Here is a 23019-nt window from a genome sequence, read left to right as displayed (position 1 = left end):
TGGGCTTATGGAGGCCTTTCCCATGCATTAACCCCCAAATTCTGTTCTGCCTTAAGTTGCGTGCACAACTTAATTGTTTAACAATCCTAATTGACACTATTAATTGGTGATCAACCTCATGCTCAGTACTAATTGGCTCCAATTAGAAGTTATGTGCACAACTTGGTAGACATATTGTATAAAGTGCAAATCTAAAAAGGGGGCGTGGATGGGAGGGAGCATAGGCAGATCATGGGCGCTCCTAAAATTATTGCGCACTGTTATAGAATACCCAAATTAGGTGCAGGTATTTGGACCTGGCTTTCCTTGGCCTACGTGGATGTGCCTAAAAGTTATGATATGCACTGGCACTTAGCGTGATTCTATAAGGTGTGCGTACATTTTATAGAAACTCACTAAGCACCATTCTAGTTGGCACTGATTTTTTTTTTTTTTTTGCCACCATACATAGAATATGGCCCTAACCCCATTTCTAGTGTGACTTCAAAAAGAGCTCTTTTTTTTCTATTGGTTTCATTTATGGCTGTACATTTATGTTAGCATATCGTTTATAAAAACTTGATATACCGCTTTAGTTGCAGCACAATTCAACGTGGTGTACAATTAATAACAAACGGAACGCCAATTAGGTACAGGACAGAATCGCATAATCATCATATCAAAAAACAAACACTTCATAATATAACAGTAATCTAATAATCATATCATAGGCTCGCTAATATCATCGCTTCAAATTTTGTTTTGGTTTTGGGGGGTTTTCTCTCTAAAGAAAGGCCTTCTCAAAAAGAAATATTTTTAGAAGAACATGGAATTTAGTATAAGAAGATTCCAAGTGTAATTTTGAAGATAGTGAATTCCACAGTGATGGAGCTATCGGGAAAAACCCCCGCTGTATTTCTCGTCTTTTCCCATTTCATAAGAACATAAGAATTGCCATCAAGTCCGGTGATCCGCACACGCGGAGGCCCCGCCAGGTGTACCCTGGCATAGTTTTAGTTCCCATATCACTGCATACTTCTCAAAGGAGATGTGCATCTAATTTACCCTTACCGGTATCACTCTATGCCACTCTTAAGGAGATGTGCATCTAGTTTACCCTTAAATCCTAGAACGGTGGATTCTGCAATTACTTCCTCTGGGAGAGGAAGTAATTGCATTCCAGGTGTCCACCACTCGCTGCGTGAAACAGAGCTTCCTGATATTCGTCCTCGACCTGTCCCCCCTCTGCTTCAGTCTATGTCCTCTTGTCCGTGTCACATTGGACATTGTAAATAACTGCTTTCCCTGCTCCATTTTGTCGAATCCTTTCAGCATTTTGAAAGTCTCGATCAGATCCCCTCACAGTCTCCTCTTCTCAAGGGAGAACAACCCCAGTCTCCTAAGTTGTTCCTCATAGTCCAGGTTCTCCATACCTTTCACTAGCTTCGTTGCTCATCTCTGCACCCTCTCTAGCAATTTTATATCCTTCTTTAGGTATGGAGACCAATGCAGGATGCAGTATTCCAGGTGCGGTCTGACCATGGCTCTGTAGAGCGGTATTATAACTTTCTCTGATCTACTCGTAATTCCCTTCTTTATCATGCCTAGCATTCTATTTGCTTTCTTTGCCGCCACCGCACATTGCACCGACGGTTTCAGGGTCCTATCTATCAGTACACCTAGGTCCTTTTCCTGTTTGGTCTTTCCCAGAGTTACACCTGACATACTATACTTGTGTTGTTTGTTTTTTCTGCCTAAATGCATCACTTTGCATTTTTTCCACATTAAACTTCATCTGCCCACTTCTCCAATTGATTCAAGTCGCTCTGGAGTTCCTCGCTGTCCTTCTGCGATCTGATTGCCCGGCATAGCTTTGCGTCATCTGCAAACTTGATGATTTCACTGGATGTTCCTTCTTCCAGGTCATTATGAAAATATTAAATAAGATGGGTCCAAGTACCGAGCCCTGGGGTACACCGCTAGTCACTTTTTCCCATTCTGAGAACTTCCCATTTATGCCCACTTTTGAGTGGTGAGGAATAACTAATCTATTATCTGTTAAATAAAGTCCTCGGTGTTTCTTAGTTCAAATACAACATTGCATGTTTTTTGAGTGCTCAGAAAAAAGATTGTAAGAGACCAGACTTGGAGCAGAGCTCCAGCAGCAGGAAAACTCCTTTTTCAATCGCAGCACATAACATGGCTTTGCATTTGATAAGTTTTCAACATCTTGCCAGTTAAATCTTGCATAAATTTTTTTTAAACGTATCTGCGCTGGAGTGGCGCAAAGGCTTAGGTGGGTCTTGACACATTTCGTATCTAGCTGCCTCGGAAAACCCGGCACTGACTTTATGTGTGCTGGTCTCACGATTTGTTGTTTCATTGTCCTTGGTGACACGTCTGGTTACTAAATATTCCTGGTGTGTTGAGTATCCAGCATTAGAGTGTGGCCATTGGAAAAAACAATTCCCACAGAAGTACTTACCGCTTCCTATTTAGGAGATACTAAGGTTCCCGCGTTATAGACATGCTAACCAGATAGCGTTGAGGTAATGTCAGCATGCTGGTTAATTAGCACATCTACACTCATGAGTCACCTCAAAAAAATATTGCATGCTTACTGCACGTAGATGGCACAACCTAATGCAGGATACTTTTAGTGTGTCCTGTGTTAGGCATGTACTAGTAAAAGGACCCCAACGGGTAAGAGGCAGTCTAGTTGCTCCTGCCTATGCCAGCTTCATATTCAGGGTGGCTGCTGAAACCTCCTGTGACAGTCTCATGAGTCTGCCACTGGAGGTTCTAGTGGCCATTTTGGGAATTGCTCCTATCCATGCCAGGACTCTGGCACTTCCTGGCCTACTGGACTATTGGAACAGGTTGCACTGGTTTTATTACTTTTTCTCCCTATTAACTCGTAGCTTCCCTGCATTCTTGCATCGTCAATGGAGGCGTTAGCGACTAGCACAGCAGGCGGTTTAACAGGCGGTATTCCATACGTCAAACCCCTACTGCAGCTTGATAGAAGGAGCCCTAGATGCGCTTTTTCAAGTGAGTAGAGTAAATGTATACTGTCATTTTGTTTTCAACCATGTCAGATAGTCAAGTAGGTAGCTTAATTTAAAAACTTGATTGGGAATTTGGTGGTTGAGGTAATAAGAACATGCGGGGCTCCTTTTACTAAGCTGCGCTAGAGGCTATAGCGGGCGCGCTAGATGCTAATGCCAGCATTGAGTTGGCATTAGTTCTAGCTGCGTAGCGTGGGGTTAGCACACGCTAATTTTCTGCACGCACTAAAAACGCTAGCACAGCTTAGTAAAAGAGGGGGTCAGTGGGGGGCTATTTACTAAGCTGCATTGTGTTTTTCATGGGCTTTTAACACATACTAAAACTCTGGCAACTGCAACATCAAACCGCCTAAAGTAGAAATTCCTTATGTGTGGTATGGACAAGAATTATGCCTTGCATTTCATGGTGCAATTCAATGATCATTCAATTTGACCTGTCAAGCACTTTTGACTTGTAGATTACACACTATTACAGACATTACCGGTATATAGTTTGGCAATTGGTTCTGCAGTATATGATTGGTTTCATGGTTTTATATTTTCAAGATTGTCTGGTATGAAGATGAAGGGAACGATTTTGCATTCTTGGAAGGCTTCATGTAGAGTACCGCAGGGATCATCTCTGTCCTTGATAGTTCTTAATGTTTTAATGCAATCTCTGGCAGCTGAATTAGAAAATAGTGGGGTGAGAGCATTTATTTACACCAGTGGTCTCAAACTCAAACCTTTTGTAGGGCCTCATTTTGGATTTGTAGGTACTTGGAGGGCCTCAGAAAAAATAGTTAATATCTTATTAAAGAAACTAGTCTTTAAGCCCGTTACATTAACGGGTGCTAGAATAGATGTGTCTGTCTGTCTGTGTTTCTTTATCTCTCTCTCCTTGGCCGCTGTCTGTGTCCTTCTGTCTTCCCCCCCCCCCCCGAGCAAAGCTGTCTGCCCCCAGCACACACCTCCCCGCCAAAGCAGCCCCCTTTCCCTCTCCCTGTCTCTCCTTGGCCCCTTCTGTCTTCCCCCCCCAGAGCAAAGCTGTCTGTCCCCAGCACACCTCCCCCCCAAAGCAGCCCCCTTTCCCTCTCCCTATCTCTCCATGGCCCCTTCTGTCTCCCCCAGCACCCCCCCCCCCAAAGCAGCCCCCTTTCCCTTTCCCCCTGGCCCCCGGTATTGATACGCTTCTTACCCTCCCTCCATGAGGTAAAACTCTTTATAGTTTATAAATCTTTCCTTTTGGCTAAGTCTTAATAATAATATTGTACTTTATAGCTAAAGAGACATATGACCAAGAAACTGTTTTATTTTACTTTTGTGATTATGATAAACATATTGAGGTCCTCAAAATATTATCTGGCGGGCCGCATGTGGCCCCTGGGCCGCGTGTTTGAGACCACTGATTTACACAGATATCAGTGTTCTTTCCTTTATCGGCAAACAAGGATGATAATTATGGATTGGAATGTTTGAAATTGATTGAATCGTAAGAACTGCCGCTGCTGGGTCAGACCAGTGGTCCATCATGCCCAGCAGTCTGCTCCTGCGGTGACCCTTAGGTCAAAGACCAGTGCCCTAACTGAGTCTAGCCTTAACTGGATAATTGGTCACAAGTTAAAAATAAATAATGGGGAAAACAACATTTTTATGGATTGGTCCTACAGATATTCTGAAAATTGACCATTTCTTAATGATTGGCTCAAATTTTAATTGGAATTTTCTACTCTTATTTTAGGGATTGAGTTTGACAATTTATGAAGGCACAGGTCAATAAATAGTGAAGAGCTCTTTAGCTATATGAAAAGTTTGGGGTTTTTTGTACAAAATATGTTTAGTCCTCTCATTCGATCTCTGCTTCTGCCACAATTTGATTATGCTAATGTTGTTTATGTAGGCTGTTCTAATCGATTATGTGTAAGTACAAAATGCAGGTTTTGTGTAATATAACATTTAAAGCAGGCAAATTTACATCTATTTTGCCTTTGTATTTGAATCTTCACTGGTTGCCAATTGAAGTGTGGATACATTTTAAGACAGTTATAGTAATTAAAAAGAAACAAAATTCATGCAGACTTACCAGAGGTTTTGTCTAGATTTTTTCCAGCTGTTAAATAATTGTTCTCCTGTTACCATGAACTAAAGGATGCTTAGTTTTCCTAAGGTGGAAGTGTCTACCCCTCTTAACCCTTTCAGGACCATAAGGATCGTAGGCCAATTTTTGTGGTTTTGACGACATTTTTATGGTAAAAAGGGCTTGCAGATGCCAAAAAATTGATTTTTTGTTGTGAAATATCATTATTTTTATTTTAAAAAATCACACTTCTGGCTTATGGACAGTGTGGCAAGTGAATCTTCTCGTCAATCTAGCAACAACGCTAATGAATGAATGTCGGAACCAGTTTGTTTACATAAAGGCAGTATCCTATGGAATCCGTACATATCAAATTTAGAACTGTAGACTATCCCAATCAAAATTGATAGGATTTTAAAGTTATGGGACAAATATGTCCCTTGGTCCTGAAAGGGTTAAACAACTTAAGTCAACATTGTTATACCAGGCCACATCAAAATGGAGTTCTGTTCTTATGTCAATTAGGTTAATTGTTAATTTCAGATTATCTCTTATTTAGGAGAACAATGAAAACTTTTTTGATACATTTTGGGTTTTAATATTTTTTGGGATTGTATTTCCCAGAGTATGCTGTGGTATCATGCTTGTATCCTGTATTGAACTGTTTTTGGTATATGTAGGTAGCAAGTCCCTAATGTAGCGTAACCTAGATGCTGGCATTTATATATTATCCCCTAGAATCTATATATTTATTTATTCAATTTTCTATACCATTCTCCCAAAGGACCTCGGAACAGTTTACGTAAATTTATTCAGGGACTCAAGCATTTATTCCTGTCTGTCCTGGCAGGCTCACAATCTATCTAATATACCTGGGGCAATGGGGGGATTAAGTGACTTGCCCAAGATCACAAATGTCACTCAATTTGGAGCACTTCTTTTTTTTTTTTCCCCCTGATATCCATTTTTCAGTGCCATTTATAGAATTTACTCCATGTAAATATTTAGAATACTAGCATGCACGTGTTTAGGTGTGCACTTATGTAAGTATATGCCAGCATTTGCCATCTGTCCTGCAAATACCTGCTTAAGAACATAACATAAGAATTGCCATACTGGGACAGACCTAAGGTCCATAAAGCCCTGTTTCCAACAGTGGCCACCCAGGTCCCAAGTACCTGGCAGAAATCCAAAGAGAAGCAACATTTGAGAGCTGAGATTGTGATGTCATAATGCCTCATTCCACCAATGCCTAAGAGTCAACCTCATCAGTAATGTCACAATGGCTTGATTGTTCTATACTTGGCTCACATAACAGCTGCCATACTGGGACAGACAAAAGGTCTATCAAGCCCAGTATGCTGTTTCCAATAGTGGCCAACCCAAGTACCTAGTAGATCCCAAGAAGCAAAACTGATTTTATGCTGCTTATCCTAGGAAGAAGCAGTGGATTTCCCCAAGCTATCTCAATAATGGCCTATAAACTTCTCTTAGGAAATTATCCAAACCTTTTTTAAACCCTGCTAAGCTAACTGATTTCATCACATTCTCCAGCAACGAATTCCAGAGTTTAATTACACATTTTGTGAAGAAATATTTTCTTCAGCTTGTTTTAAATTTACTATTTAGTAGCTTCATCGCATACTAGTCCTAGTATTTTTGGAAAGCGTAAACAAGCAATTCATAGTGAGTATTTGCAAAAGGGTGTACACAGGGGATATGCAAGGATTAGACACAGGCAGGGTTCTCAATTTATGTATGCAACTTAAAGAATACTATAAGTCGGTGGTTCCCAAACCTGGACTTGGAGGCACACCAGCCAGCCAGGTTTTCAGGATATTCACAATGAATATTCATGCAAGAAATCTGCATGCACTGCCTCCATTGCATGCACATCTCTCATGAATATTCATTGTGGATAACCTGAAGACTTGGCTGGCTGGTGTGCCTCCAGGACCAGTTTTGGGAACCACTACTAAAGTCGCATGTTTCCTTGCCACACTTAAGTCATTAGTAGCAGCATAGAACTTTCAATAAACAATAAACATGAGCTCTAAGACTGGCATAGAGTGGTAGATGTGTCTATGATGGATTATGGTAGTATTATAAAGGAAAGGCATTCAGTTCTAGAATTGTCTCTTTATTTGTAAAGGTCAAGATCACTACAGCAAATTAAATAATGCTGCAGGTAATTCAGCCATGCCATTAATACACAGTAATCATCATTGTTCTGTGTTAGCTGCATAGCTACTTTCCCTAAAGTGCCAGGAACACTCTCTACAGCAGGGCTGCCCAAGTCTGGTCCTCGAGATCTACTGGCTGGCCAGGTTTTCAGGATATCCACAATGAATATGCATGAGAGAGATTTGCATACCAAGAAGGCAAAGGCAGTGCAAACAAATCTCTCTCATGCATATTCATTGTGGATATCCTGAAAACCTGGCCTGTCAGTAGCCCTGCTCTAAGTTTCCAAGTTTATTAAATAGTTTGATTAATCGCCATATCAAAATTCAAGGCGATGTACAAAATAAAACACATAGTTATAAAACATAGGTAAAATATCATATAAATAAATACTGTTACAAACACAAATCACAATATTAAAATAGACATAAATTATTAGACATTAATTAGAAACAAAAGGAAAGTTCATTAATGGTTACAATGCATATTAAAAAAAAAAAAAGGGTAATAACATAGGGGGGGGGAAAATTACTAAAAAATATGATAATAATAGATCGTTAATCGCTAAAAGCATCATTAAAAAGGAAACTTTTAAGCTTACTCTTAAATTTATCTAAATTCTTTTCTTCTCTTATATATGTTGGAAGCTCATTCCAGGATTGAGGAGCTGTCACCGAGAAGATAGTAAGACGTCTAGTATTGATGATTTTTAAAGAAGGAATGGTTAATAAATGTTGGTCCTGTGATCTCAATGTTCTAATAGTGGAATATGGAATTAAGACTCTATGGATAAAAGCAGGAGTTTGAAAAATGAGAGTTTTAAATGTGAGTAGACATATCTTGAATAGAATACGGTGTGCTATAGGAAGCCAATGTGATTCTTTAAGTAGGGGAGTGACGTGATCAAATTTTTTTGCTTTATGAATTAATTTAATAGCGGCATTCTGAACAATTTGTAGACGTCTAATTTCTTTTTGAGGTAAACCTTTGAATAAGGCATTGCAGTAGTCGAGTTTAGAGATGACAAAAGAATGAATCTACAGTTATTGCAGAAGTTTTGAACTTTACACATCCTAACACTGGCTAACAGGTATTCGATTCAAACCCTTAGTGCAGTTTTCTAAATAGACCTGTGGTATAAAATGTCCTAATGAGACAAATTCTAAGCTTGACTAATACTGCGTTGGCATCTATTCATCGTTGCGAATGAATTTTTATGGGTGAAAATTTTTCATTCCATGTCTTTGGCTCTCCTTTAAAAGAATCTTAGATCAAATAATGTGCTTGTGGCAGATAGCTAGAGTGAGTTTTCTTTTTGTATTAAAATGTTCAATTCTGAGCGCAGAATACCAATTATGGTTCATACACCTATGCCGAGGGCTTCAGTGTGTCTTGTGTCTAAAGATTTGTACAGTGCTGCACAGGTGAGGGAAGCAGTTTTTGCCAAGCTTATTCCTTCACATGGCATCATCTGGTACTTCCTGACTTTGCCAAGGGCAAGACAATGGGCCATTGTAGCAGCCTGTTGAAAATTAACTTCTCATCTTGCATCAGAGTCATCAAATGGTGCTTTAGTTTCTTCTCACCGGAATGGAAGAGGTCGCTGTGCCAAAGACCCAGGACGGGTCTTACCATTTCAGAGAAGGCGCATGGACAATTAATCATGATGTGCTAATTCTCTTGAGCACTGTTTATTCTGGAAATCCTTTGACTTCATTGTGCTCTAAAGCTACAGGTTTGCCAGTCCCTAAAGCCCTTCTCGTTAATAAAGATACCATCCCCAATATAGGCTTTCGGGATCTGGTTTATGTTTTAGAAGAGTGAGGCCTACAGGAGCGAACCTGTTTAGCGGTAAATGTTTCAGGCAATATAGGCTAATATTGGGACTTGTCAAGATTACTCTGTGAGAGACCTTCATTTGCTGCATATGCAGATTTTAATTTTTTTTTCCTACACGTTTTGTAGTCCCTGTGCAAAGTTGTCTATTTTTACCAAAGAGCAGTCAATATGTACATGGAAGAAAAATCAAAGGTTTGAAATTCTTCTTCCTACATTGGTGGTTCTGAGCCTACCACTTGAGGACACCCCCAGGATATCCATAATTAACGTGACCATTTATTTTTTTCATCAAAACTGGACATCTATTAATATTTAGTCCCGTCCCCAATCCCACCCTAGCCCTGCCCCCAATTTCTTCCATTCTTTTTCATGTACACACAATATCTTATTATTTTATAATGGTAACCATAAAATTAAAAAAAACCCACAAAGCACCCTAAAGGCAGAGAAAATGTTAATTATTTATATTTGGGGGGGTTTCAACAATGTCACCTCAGTAACTATAGAAAAATAAACAAATATAGTGCAAAATATAGACAACAGATATAAATTCTCAAAACTGACACATTTTTATCACTAAATTGAAAATAAAATCATTTTTTCCTACCTTTGCTGTCTGGTGATTTCATGAATCTCTGGTTGCGTTTCCCTCTGACTGTGCATCCTATCTTTCATTTCTTTCTGCACTCAGGCCCAACAATTGTCCCCTTCTATTCCCTCCCTCCTTCCTTCCTATGTCCTTAGTGTCCCCAGCGCCTCCTTCCTATGTCCTTAGTGCCCCCAGATCCAGTGTCAGTTCTCCTTTGTACCTTTGTTCCAGGTCTCCCTTTCTATCTCTCCCTCCTCTGTTATGATTTTGCCTCTCTCTGCCCTTCCTCAGGGGCTCTCCCCTTCTGTCTGCACCTCCCAAAGTCCTGCTTCTGCCTCCTGTCTTTCCCCTTTGGTCTCTAGTCTTTCTTCTACTTACAACCCCCCCCTTCTCTGCCGTTTTTTCTCCTTCCTTCATCCCTCCTTCCTATGTCCCCTCACTGCTTCTAGCCTTTGTCCCACCCCCTCCCAAAAAGCCTGCCGGCCTACCTCCCCCAGAGCCAGCCTTCCTGCCTCCCCTCACAGCCCCCTCCCTCTGGAACGCAATCCCATCTCATCTTCGATTGGAAAACTTACTCGATAAATTCAAAACCAAACTAAAAACGTTTTTATTTCAAGATGCATACCAAAATTCTGGATAAGATCCCTGCTTTCTTTCAACTTTTAATTGCTCAAAACAAACGCTTTTATGAAGCAACCTCCCTCCCCTCTCCTTTTGTTCTCTCCCTTCCCCTTCCTACCTCCCTTTTACTTTTATTTTGACTTCGATGTAATTTTAAATCTTCCCCTCCCTCCCTCAGTGCCTTCCGTACCCACTTTGTCCTTATCTTTGTCTGGTTTTTATGTTCCCTTATTTTATTATTCAATTTTTTTAAACTCTAATTTTAAGAATTGTAAACCGTCCAGATATATCAAATTGTAAATAAACTTGGAAACTTGTACACTTTTGTCATCCTCTTTTTGTTGTCCTCGCTTGCCCTTTCTCCCATCTGTTCATTCTGTTGCCTCCGTTTTTTTATTCTTCATCTCGCCTCCCTCTAGTCATCTTTCTTTTCTGCTCATTTTCTTTTCTTCTTCCATCCTTGGCCCATGTAGTTCACTCTTCACTTCCTCTTTCTATCTCTGCCTTCCATTCCCAATCGCTCCCAGCCACACTAGCCTCTCACATTCCTCTTTTGAAACTGTCATTAAAGGGCCTGTGTACTAATGGTTTTCTTTCCATTTTGCATTTATGGGAAAAAAATGTTTAATGCAGACGGCCATGAATATCTGTTGCTAAATTTGATCATTGGCAACCCTTTCTCATTGTCTTCCCAAGTTAGCTGCTTCTGAAGAGTCTTGGATTGGTTAGAGTTTTATCTCTCCAGCCCTTGAGGTGGTAAATGTGTTATTATTTCCTCTGCTCCTTATTACCTATTTGGGATGAAATATTTCAAAGAGACTTCCTGTGTTTTACTGGTGGCATCAATTTACAACTTTCAGATATGTGATGACATGTTTGGTTTGCTATCCTACGGGCTCTGTGTGGCATGCAATCTGCTATTATTCTGCTGCAGTCTGTCATTTTCCTGCTTGTGCATAGCCCCTACTGGGTTCAAAGCACCAGGAGCCTTCATTTCAGCCACAGAGGAGGTTAACCATCATAGCAACTGTTAAGCGGCAGAGACTGCGCTACCTCACAGAACCCAGCACAGATATGCTTCAGGTAGACTTTCTAAGTGTTGCCATCTTCAGATGCAGAGGCGTAGCAATGGTGGGAGGTACCTAGGGTGGTGGAACCCTACCTGCCCTCTTTTCCGTGCCCCTTCCCTCCCCCTGTACCTCTAACATCCCTGGCATTAGCAGCATCTCCAACTTGCTGCCCGCACCAGCCTTGGCTCTCCCTCTGATGTCATTTCCGTGACCAGGAACTGACATCAGAGGGAGAGTCAAGGCCAACACAAGCAGCAGGTTAGAGCTGCTGCTCGCACTGGCGAAGAACTAGAGCTATGGGGGCGGAGGTGCATGTAAGGGAAGGCAAACACATGGCAAGGAGGGGTGGGAATATTGGCAGGATCAGAGAGGAGGAGAGGTGTTGGCACCCGAGGTCAGCCCCCTACTATGTCACTGTTCAGATAGTTGAGTCTGTCTGTTCCAGTGGCTGCATTTCTAGCCTTGGCCAACCTGAGGTACAGGAGTTGCACTCTTAAGATGAGATCCTACTGCATGGAAGCACATAATGCTGCCCCTGAGCCATGAGGTTGGCCTCCCAGTGCACACTTGTTTTCTCTATAGTCTTCACATTTCAGGGTGTTGGGTGTTAGGTGAACTTCGTTACATCAGTTTCTATGATCTGTCTTCAATTGACTGAAAGGTTTGCCATAGTCTTCTGAAGAGAGACTTGCATGGGGACGGAATTCAGCTGCATGCCTCGTATTTCACCAGAGTCGTTATGCTCATATTCCCCCTCTCCTCAAGTCACATAATTGACTCCTTTCCCGCTTCCGCATACAGTTCAAACTCCTATTACTGATCTACAAGTGTATTCACTCTTTGGCTTCTAAATCTAGGGTTGCCAGATTTTACCTCGGTAAAATCCTGACCTGCTCCCATGCAAGCCTAATTTAGGTAGAGTTACCAGACATCCGGATTTCCCCAGACATGTCCTCCTTTTGATGATTGGTGATCCAATTTCCAATCTTGTTGCTTCGCAAACCTCATTCTGTGGCTCCAGTGTCCTTGCTCAGTGTGTTCCAAGCCTCATTCTAGCATTGCCAGAGATTTTGACTACACTTCTATGGCAACTTCTTATGGCACCCCTGCAGGAATCTCCTTTCCCATGCAGTGCTCTATTTCTGAAGCTCTATTTCTGTGCCCGATCTACATGGTGGTCCCCCAGCCAAATGGTGTCTTGGCCTGACCTTATTTAACCTGTAAGATCTAATAAAATTGGACTCTCCTAGGCCAGTTTTATTGGTGTCTCAATACTCCTAGTTTTCAAAGAGTATAACTGGACACTCTGTTCAATGTCCATTAAGACTTGTAATTGGACACTTTTGGATCAGCATCATTAAGATAAACTAATTCTGGAGAAAACCAGATTTTTCACTTTGCAGATCTAATAGTTCATTGAATTGGTGTCGGAATTATCCAGACATGACGTTGTACTTGACTTTTCAAAACCCCATGGTTTCAGATAATGAAAAAGAAGTTATGTGCATCAGTATCTTTAAGCTATTATGTTGGTCTAATAGATGTGACAATTTACAAGGTAATCCCATTGAAACTGGAAACTTTATGAACAGAACTCCTTTTATGTAGATTATGAATCAACCGAGAAGATAAAAAATTGTTTTGTGCATTCAGAACTCTAAGATGCCCTGCATGTATGAAAATGCAGAAACATCTCACAAAAAAGCATAAGAACTCCCAAATTCCATCATATTTATACATTAAACCCCATTTACAAAAGTTTTTGAAAACTATGCATTGTATTTTGTTTATAAATAATGTTATGCTGAGATTAGGGTTACCAGATTTTTAAAGTAAAAAAAAAAAAAAAAGGGCACATATCCCTGCCCTGTTCTGCCCCAGTCCCGCCCCTTTCCACCCTCCATCCCCCGTCATGTTCCCACACAAACCGTTGTTGTCTTCCCTAAGCTCGGCTCTACGTCTGGAGGGTCTCCGAGCATGCGCAGATGCAACGCGATGTTGCATGCATGTGTGCAACTGAAGCTCCCCCAGGACGCACCATGATGTGCATGTTTGGAGGCCTCTCCAGACGTGGCCCCGAAATCAGGCTTTCCAAAACTCGGATAAACTGCCGGGTTTTGAAAATCCATCTGGACAGTCCTCTAAAAAGAGGACATATCTGGGTTTTCCTGGCCATCTGGTAACCCCAGCTAAGATACAGAGTCGTTCCAAGCAGTTCATTCACAGAGTTAGCAGAATCCAGTCTACAAAGGAGCCAGTTTTTCAAAATGGTTAGGGGTTGTCAACATGACTTGATCCCCCCACCACCTTTAGGCATAATTACATTTACTCAATAGTTGGAGTATTTAGCACCCATAGAACTGGGACTGCAGCTTGAACCACTACAACACACTCTCCTATACATTTCTGTGAGGCCATCTTGCATCTGTGACAAACTTACCTGTTTCAGCCACTTTTCACATGAGGAAAATCCTTGGGCTGGTTTACTGGTTGTGAACGAGATCTGTCATTCCACTTAGGAAATGTAGGGGGCCACATAAGAAAGAAGTGTGTGCACTTGCAGCTCTTCCTGAATCCGAGGGGGCACTCGGAGAAACTGAAGGGGGATAGGTTCAAGACAAATGCAAGGAAGTTTTTCTTCACCCAAAGGGTCGTGAACACATGGAATGCGCTCCCGGAGGAAGTGATCAGGCAGAAAACAGTACAGGGATTCAAACAGGAATTGGACGGATTCCTGAGGGACAAAGGGATCGTAGGGTACTGAAACCAAGGGGTGATTCAGACAGGTCGTGACCTGTTGGGCCGCCGCGGGAGCGGACTGCTGGGCGGGATGGACCTGTGGTCTGACCCAGCAGTGGCACTGCTTATGTTCTTATGTTCTCTCATGAATTCCACATAGGGGAGGGGAAGGCTTAATTTGTTTTGTTTTTTTGTTTTATTTCTCCCCCCCCCCACCCTTATTCAGGGCGAGTTACATATGAACATACAAAATAAGGCATTAACATTCATCATACAAATCAATAATACAATAACACACTGTACCAATTACATACTTACATATAAAATCAAATTTGAACCTATGCCATCAATAGAAATCCTCATGTTCACCATTTTAATTTGTAAAGCTTATAACACAGATCTGTTCTCACTGCTGTAGAGGGGAAAATATATTGTGTGTGTTTTTATTTAATTATTTATTTTTTGTCCAAGCTTTTCTGAATTTTACTTTTCAAAAAAGCATTACTATAGCCGATTTTAACTTTGCACCCAGGGGGACCTGGCGGAAAGATTTTCCACTGCAGTCTCTGGGAAGAGAACAAAGTGCCCCTTCAGTTTTCTCAATGAAGGATATGTCTTCGGATGTCGCAGTGAACTGGATCACCCTCCTTTTCAATTTTCCACTAGCGCGAGCCAAGCCAATTGTTGAAAAGAGGGATAAAGAATCACGCTGTCAGAATTATGGCTTTCCAAAGGGGAAAAAAGATTACTGAGGCCAGACGAGTTTCCTTCAGGGGCTGGCAGCCAGTAACGGCAAGGCCCAGGCTGTGTGTGGTGTGAGAGCGCTGCGCACAGCCCTTGTAAATGTTTGTGTGTACTTACTGGGAAGGAAGGCTAGTGCTTGGAATGTGGCTGGGCAGGCTCGGCTGATGGGAACTAAGTCTTGTGGTGGGGATTCCCTTTGATTGCCATGAAAGGAAACCCTGGGCTCTGAGCCTGGTCCTATGCTAGGAAGCAGAGAGAGAGAGAGAGAGAGAAGGCCTACACGTCATGCAACCCTGGCAGTCTGTAAACATAAGGTAGAGGGAGGGGAAGGACATCCCGGAGCAAAAAAAAACCCTCAGCACAAAATATAACATCCACCCAGTTTAAAGGGTTGTTACCACTTTTAGCTATTCATGAGCAAATAACAGATTTTTTTCTTCCCCATCTCCCCCCCCCCCCCACACACACACAAAAAAAAAAAGGAGGAAAGGTCTGTAATAAATCCTTTTTGTTTGATCTCTTTTCTAACTTTGAAAAACCTTAGCAGATAGAAAACTGTGCTTTCAAGAGTCATTACTGGTGGTTTCCTTCCTGTGCTAACCCTGCCTTCAGCAACTGACTTCAAAGTGCCTGCATGCAACAGGGTAACAGGAGCAAGAGTGAAGGTGGTGCTTTGCTATGTGACTTTTTCTTTTCTAAGTTTAGATTTATTCCAGTTTTTAGTTCTTTTGGTTCTTTTGTTTAAAATGGCTTTTCATTTCAACTAGGCTGCAGTGTTCCTGTGAAATCAATTTTGGATTAAATGTTTGTTGATCGCTCTTCTTTTCACTGAGCTCATATTTACATATTGGGGGGGGGGGGAAGAGAGTGTGATGCAGTGTTGAAGCTACAGCCTCAGTACCCTGAGGTTGTAGGTTCAAACCCCACTGCTCCCCCTGACCCTGGGCAAGACCATAAACTCACCAAGACAGACGGAAAAATGCTTGAGTATCTGAATAAATTCATGTAAACTGTTCTGAGCTCCCTTGGGAGAGCAATATAGAAAATTGAATAAATAAATATGGAAAAGGAGTGGGACTAGAACACCAAAGAAGCCTGCCAAAAAGTTTTTTTTTAACCCATTGCACCTATTCGGGCTGAAGAAGTCCGACCACATAACCCCCTCCTACCGACTCCTACACTGGCTGCCAATGGGAGCACGCACGAAGTTCAAACTAGGATGTCTCTGCTTCAAGGTACTAAATGGCTTAGCCCCTAAATACATTACAGACCTCTTCTCATTCCCAACCAACAGACACGAAAGAAAAACTCACCTGAAATTTGTCTCCCCACCGGCTAATATAAGAGATACCATCAACAACTACTATCGTATCAAGCAGCCATATGGGGTAAAGACTTAGAAAAACTAATCGCACACACAAACAATTATGGAGAATTTAGGAAACACCTAAAAACTTACCTGTTCTTGAAATACCTAGGCAACGAACCAGGACATCAGCCCCCCCTTGTAACACCATCACATACCTGAACTTGTAAACTATTAGCCCTAACCCCCAATCACTAACTATGAACCACCCCACTCAATCCATAAACTATTTCCAATTCTTTGTAAGCAGCACGGCACTTCTTGGTCCTGCAGCACACAAACTACTGTTATCATCATTAATGTTGGTATTTTCAGATGTATACTACTAGACTCTTTAATTCGTTGTATTTACAGCTTCTCTTTATTACATTTACTTACAGTTTCTCTCTATTGTAAACCGCCTAGAAGTCGCAAGATTGTTGGCGGTATATAAGAATAAAGTTATTATTATTATTATTATTCCCACGTGTACTTGCAAACTGCTTTTCTCTACCCAAAGTTCCAAGACCTATTCAAGGGGAAACTCCCACAGGTTCCATTAACTACACAGAGGGACTAAAGCCCTAATTCTATAAAGGGCTCCTTTTACTAAGGTGCGCTAGCGTTTTTAGCACACGCAGGGAATTACCGCGCGCAGCACTTCTAGAACTAACGCCAGCCCAATGCTGGCGTTAAGGTCTAGCGCGTGCGGCAATGTAGCGTGCGCTATTTTGCGCGTTAAAGCCCTAGCGCACCTTAGTAAAAGGAGCCCAAAGTCTCTAGGCGTCAATATCTGTGCCGACTTTGATTGAGCAATAAGCTTAATCATGCTGATATTGGCATGCAACACCTTTCGGCCTTAATTAGACTTAATTGAAAATTAGGCACCTAAATTGTAAATCTTGATTCTATAAAAGCAGGTGCCCAGTCGCCGCACCTAAAGAAGGATATGGCGATACTCGAGAGGGTTCAGAAGAGAGCGACACGTTTGATAAAAGGTATGGAAAACCTTTCATACGCTGAAAGACTGGAGAAATTGGGGCTCCTTTCCCTGGAGAAGCGGAGACTTAGAGGGGATATGATAGAGACTTAACAAAATCATGAAGGGCATAGAGAAAGTGGAGAGGGACAGATTTTTCAAGCTTTCGAAAACTACAAGAATGAGAGGGCATTCAGAAAAATTTAAAAGGGACAGATTCAGAACCAATTTTAGGAAGTTCTTCTTTCCCCAACGGGTGGTGAACACCTGGAATGCGCTTCCAGATGGCGTGATAGGACAGGGTACGGTACTGGAGTTCAAGAAGGGATTGGACAATTTCCTGAAGGAAAAGGGGATAGAAGGGTATAGATAGAGGGTTACTATACAGGTCCTGGACCTGGTGGGCCGTCGCGTGAGCGAACTGCTGGGCATGATGGACCCCTGGTCTGACCCAGCAGAGGCACTGCTTATGTTCTTATGCTCTTAGTCCAGAGCGTCTACACCAGGGGTGTCAAAGTCCCTCCTTGAGGGCCGCAATCCAGTCTGGTTTTCAGGATTTCCCCAATGAATATGCATGAGATCCATTAGCATACAATGAAAGCAGTGCATGCAAATAGATCTCATGCATATTCATTGGGGAAATCCTGAAAACCCAACTAGATTGCGGCCCTCGAGGAGGGACTTTGACACCCCTGATCTACACTAAAAGTGGGCATGGTTAGGAGCAGATCGTGAGCGTGTTTATTAGTTAAGCTCCTCGTTGTGAGTCGGTGCACATAGGCTCCGATATCAACACTTTAACTTTAGGCATAGAAAACCGTGGTATAAATTGTGGATGCCTAAATATTGATATGCTGAGCGCCATCTACGAATGATTAGGTGTCGCTGAGTGTGATTCTATAATGGGGCCTAGGTTTTATCGAATTGGTGCTGATATTGGTGCCTAACTTTAAGCAGACTTTATAGAATCAGAGCCTAAGGGTCTGATTCTATATAAGAGGCCGATATCGGCGACTGCCTAAGAAGCGGCCGCAGATCGGCGTCCTATACAGAATCATGTCTGCACTCCCAGACAGGCGCCTTAAATGTAGGCCAGCATTTTCCAGGCCTACATTTAAGGCATCTGACTGGTGTCTATGGAGATGCATACCGATGCTTAAGACCATCCAAGGCCAATTCCAGGTGAAACCATGCCCACACCCCACCTTGGGTGTGCTTATGCGTGGGTACGCGTCTCTGTAGATGTGCTACAGGGGCCTACAATATAGGTGTCCTGCCTCAGATGATTTTTTTTTTTAATTTAAACGTGCATTCTAATTGGCTGCCAGACGGCAGTAGGATGCCTACCGCCGCCGCCTGCAGTTGCGATGCACGTTTCGAGAGTCAGACCCTAAATGTCCACCTTACCATACTGCCTTCATTAGTTAATCAAGTTTCAAGTTTATTAAACATTTGATGAATCGCCTATTAGCATTGCTAAGCGATGTACATTTTCAAGTAAAGAAACAGAGATACTAATATACTAACAATAATTTAAATATAATACGTACTTGAAGTGGGAGGAAAAAATTAAAAAGTTACAATCTATGGCATCCCCATATCTGTTTAGTGGGTATAGTGGTAAGTGGGAGGCAGTGACTTCTGATTTTATGCCTTCTGGGGAGGGGATCAGAAGGATGTGGGTGTGGGCTATAAAGGCAGCATTCACAGGTTCTGTAGATGGGGGCAAGAAGTTATGATTAAATGAGAATGATTCATAGATAGGCCCATGATGGTAAATTTCTGAAGGGAGTCTGGCTGGCTACATTGCCGCCTGAGTGACCATTTTCTCTGCGTACAGCGTGCTTTGTGTTTTTAAAATTTTATTGTTGGTAGATCATTTTGACTTGGCCACAAAGGTAAGGGGGAGGGAGGGGAGCTGCTGAAAGAGTCTACCTTGACGTGGTTGCAGGCTTACAAATCTTTTGGTCAAAGAGTGCGGCGACAGAGAAAAGTATGTGTGTATTCGGCCCATGAATGAAATCATTAAAACACTATAAATTGCCAATAAATTGACATGAAAACCAAAGGATTGTGAATCAAATTGATTCTCTGACAATACAAAGATTTCAACCTTTAAAAATGATGTTACATAGTTCAGGCAACTTTATAAAGAGTTTTTAGATACTAAAATCTTGTTATTAAGGTTTAATTGATGTGCTGGCACTTTGAGGAAATTCTTTGGTTTTGTGCGGCAGTTTGGGCACTCGGGCTCAAAAAGGTTAGCCATCACTGCCCTAGGTAGTGCAAATGAAGGCTTTTTTTAATTTTTTTTTTTTACCAAATCCCTGCACATTTTCAGTTGAACTGGAGAGAGAAATATGCAGGAAAAAGAGCTGCTTGGTCACATCTGCTGCTGGCTTTTATTGGGCTCTCTCCAATTATGCCGAAAACATTTGAAAACTTGGCTTTTTTCAAAATTGTAAACCGTGTGTGCCGCGGTGGTTGAAGCTACAGCCTTAGCACCCTGGGGTTGTGGGTTCAAACCCCGCGCTGCTCCTTGTGACCCTGGGCAAATCACTTAATCCTCCAGAGCCCCAGGTACATTAAATAGATTGTGAGCCCACCGGGACAGATAGGGAAAATGCTTGAGTACCCGATTGTAAAACCGCTTAGATAACCTTGATAGGCGGTATAGAAAATCCTAATAATAATAATATAATATCCCTAATTCTTATTGTGTTTATTTCTTTTTAATTTCTGTAAACCATGCCGAGCTCTATTTTTTATAGAGAAGATGAAGTATATAAGCCCAAGGTATAGTTTAGTTTAGATTATTTGATTTGTCCCCTCACCCACCCCACCCCATCCAGCTTGGCTTGATGCTCTTATCATCCCTACTGATTGTACTCCCCGATACAGAAAAGAGGATGTCCTTTGGTGAAACATTTCTTTCCATTACTTCAGCATCCAGCCTTCTACTTTTTCCTTCCCTGCTTAGTGCTGGTGCAGCCAGGGATGACGTCTCGCAACAACTGGGTGATGGGAGCTTAGGGGTCGACGCTGAATCCCTCTGCTCTTAGTTTTGTGAAATGTGTGTCTACTTTCAGTGCAAGAAAAACAGTGCTAAGAAAACAGAAAATAAAAGGCTTTAATTCCTTTTGAATCGGTGTGTTTGCTATGTTGGTCTACTTGGATATATAGACATAAAGGTCAACAGACAAGATGTGGGTTAATGGCATGGTGACAAATCCTGGATTTCTGGCTGCTGAAACAGCCTTTCCTCAAGTATTGCACCTGTAATTCTTAAATCAACACAGGAACAGACATCATAGTTTTCTTTCAGTCGTCTGGGGTTTGGGGGTTTTTTTTGTCTTTGGAACCCATCCTTGTAGCAGTTTATTATGTCAGCTCTTGAATCGAGTGGGACCTGCTGTCCTTGAGGTTTCAGCTAGTTGCCGACATCAAAACGGAACTGACTCTCTCGGATGCAATGTGGTACAGGTGCAGCGTGTCTTTGCAAATGTGGTGTTTGCTTGCAAAGGCTCTTCCCTGTGTACTCTGGGGAAGCATGGTAAAAGCAATAGACTTATTCAAACAAATCGTAGAACAAATATTTAAGCAACTGTGGCAGTTGCTTTGGGCCATGTTCGTTCAATATAGAAATCCTAGGGGGGTGGGGGAGGGGGAGACCAGATCTCTTCTGGAAATAGATCGTTACTCACTGTTGTGAAACTCCTGTGGTTTTGATGGTGGGGAGAAGGGGGCGTGCTGGGATGGTTATTAAAATAATGCAAGGGGCGTCTAACAGAAAAAAAAAATCTCTTTGGCCATAATTCAGTTCCTTAAAGAAGAGAGTGCACCAAACAGACTGCTTACACAGTGATCTGATACTCATACAGTAAGGCCCCGACAAAACAGAATATGCCGTTTCAGAATTGATTTGGATTAATGTATAAATATGTTAATATAGATACCCACATCAGCATGTACATAGTAAAGAACATCTAAAGGGGTGTTGCATGATTTGATTTTTACAATATGAGAGGTTTGTGGTGAGTTGCAAATTTTGTTGTATTCCCTGTTAAACTGCAGCAGTTCCCTCTCTCCTCCCCCCCCCCAAAAAAAAAATCTATCTATCTATCTATATATGACAAGTTTGGATTGTGTGGTGCAGCTTCAGCACCCTGAGGGAGCCCGCCGGGACAGTTAGGGAGAAATGCTTGAGTACGTGAATAATTTGTAATCCGCATGGAATTGTCGGATATGCGGAATATAAATTATTTATATTTTTTCCAAAAATTAAATTCCAAGAAGGAGCAATTTTGACTTATGACTGAAACTTACACTTGATCTTGGTCATAAAGGTACAGAGAAATGATGTGGAGGACAATTTTCCATAGTGCATCTGACTCTGGACGTTTCCTACAAGACATCCAAAAGTCACGGCAGGGAAACCTCCATTTTCAAAAATGCTAGACGTGCAAATATGATTTCTGAAAATGACCCATTTGAATGTGGGATGGGAAGAGCATCTTTATGGACTGGCCACACAGACATCCCATCAGGGCAGTGAGGCACCTTAGGGGACACTGCTCTGAACGTCACATAAAGGGTACTAGATAGATATTTTACCAGAACCCCCTTTTAGTGTATGGTGAGCCCTCCAAAACTCTCCCCAAACCTACTATACTCACCTCTCTACCATCCCAATAGCCCTTATGGCTGCAGGTATCATCTATATGGCAGTACTGTACAGTAGATTTTGGGTGGGTTTTGGAGGGCTTACATTTTCTACCATAAACGTAGTAGTTAAAGTGTCTTATGGGCTTGGGCTCTCCTCTCTGTGGTCTACTAGCTCACTCACCAGGCTACTTAAGATACCAGTATGCTGCTTTACTAGGCTTTTCATACTTGCTTGCTTGTTCTAGACCAGTCAAAGTCCCTCCTCAAGGGCCGCAATCCAGTCGGGTTTTCAGGATTTCCCTAATGAATATGCATGAGATCTATTTGCATGCACTTCTTTCATTGTATGCTAATAGATCTCATGCATATTCATTGGGGAAATCCGGAAAACCCGACTGGATTGCGGCCCTTGAGGAGGGACTTTGACATCCCTGTTTTAGAGACAGGTATGTACTGTTTCATTTACATCTTTGGAGGGTGGGAGGGAGCCGGCATCTACTGGGGGCATGGGGGCATCTCTCCAGTGGTTATCTAATCAGTTTGGGTATCTTTATTTTCCCCCCCAAATATATTTTATTTTATTGAAAGCAAGAAATCACAATATAGCAGAAAACATAAAATTCCCAATGCAAGACATAAACAAAGGCAAATACAAAAAACCTCCCCACCCGAATCACACAATCAAAAAATCACATCCCCTAAGCCCCCATACCAAAAACAAACCAAACAGGATCCACACCATCCCCTTTCCCTAAATCCCAATCTAAGACTGTCGCCATAAAACATAACAATCCCATACTTTGTGATATAGATATAACGGAGCGCTGTCAATTTAGACATTAATTGCAGATAGTCTAGTCTGCCCAGAATCTCAGACATAGTCGGTAGAGTAACTGATCGTCAGTTCTGGGCTACTGCCATGCGCACAGATGTAAACATAAGCAGTCAATTTTTGCTCATGCACTATAAACCCTGTTACTGGGGCATTCAGCAGGCACCAGCTCAACAGCACTAGGCAATGTTTTCCCGGAAGACGCACCAGGAGGCGGCCCATTTCCTGCCAAAAGACTTTAATACATGGGCAGGACCACCAAATATGGCAAAAATCACCCCCCTGCCCACATTTCCTCCAGCAGGAGCT

At 42.0% G+C, this 23019-nt stretch overlaps 1 protein-coding gene across 3 annotated transcripts in view; it reads left to right on the top strand.

The window, feature by feature from the left end:
* ATP2A3 (ATPase sarcoplasmic/endoplasmic reticulum Ca2+ transporting 3) overlaps positions 1-23019 on the top strand; it is a 252918-nt gene that overhangs the window by 35927 nt on the left and 193972 nt on the right. The window contains exon 1 of one of the 3 annotated variants that reach the window (XM_033921667.1): positions 2922-3030. The exons of the other annotated variants lie outside the window; for them this stretch is intronic. Within the exon in view, the coding sequence (XP_033777558.1) occupies positions 2925-3030 (106 nt within the window). The 5' untranslated portion in view covers positions 2922-2924. Of the gene's footprint in view, positions 1-2921; positions 3031-23019 lie in introns of those variants that run through there. 3 annotated transcript variants of the gene reach the window in all.

The sequence above is a fragment of the Geotrypetes seraphini genome, chromosome 15 (genome assembly GCF_902459505.1).
Source record: "Geotrypetes seraphini chromosome 15, aGeoSer1.1, whole genome shotgun sequence".
NCBI lineage: Eukaryota > Metazoa > Chordata > Amphibia > Gymnophiona > Dermophiidae > Geotrypetes > Geotrypetes seraphini.
The sequence above is the reverse complement of the archived record's forward strand: the minus strand, read 5'-3'. Positions and strand labels throughout refer to the sequence as shown.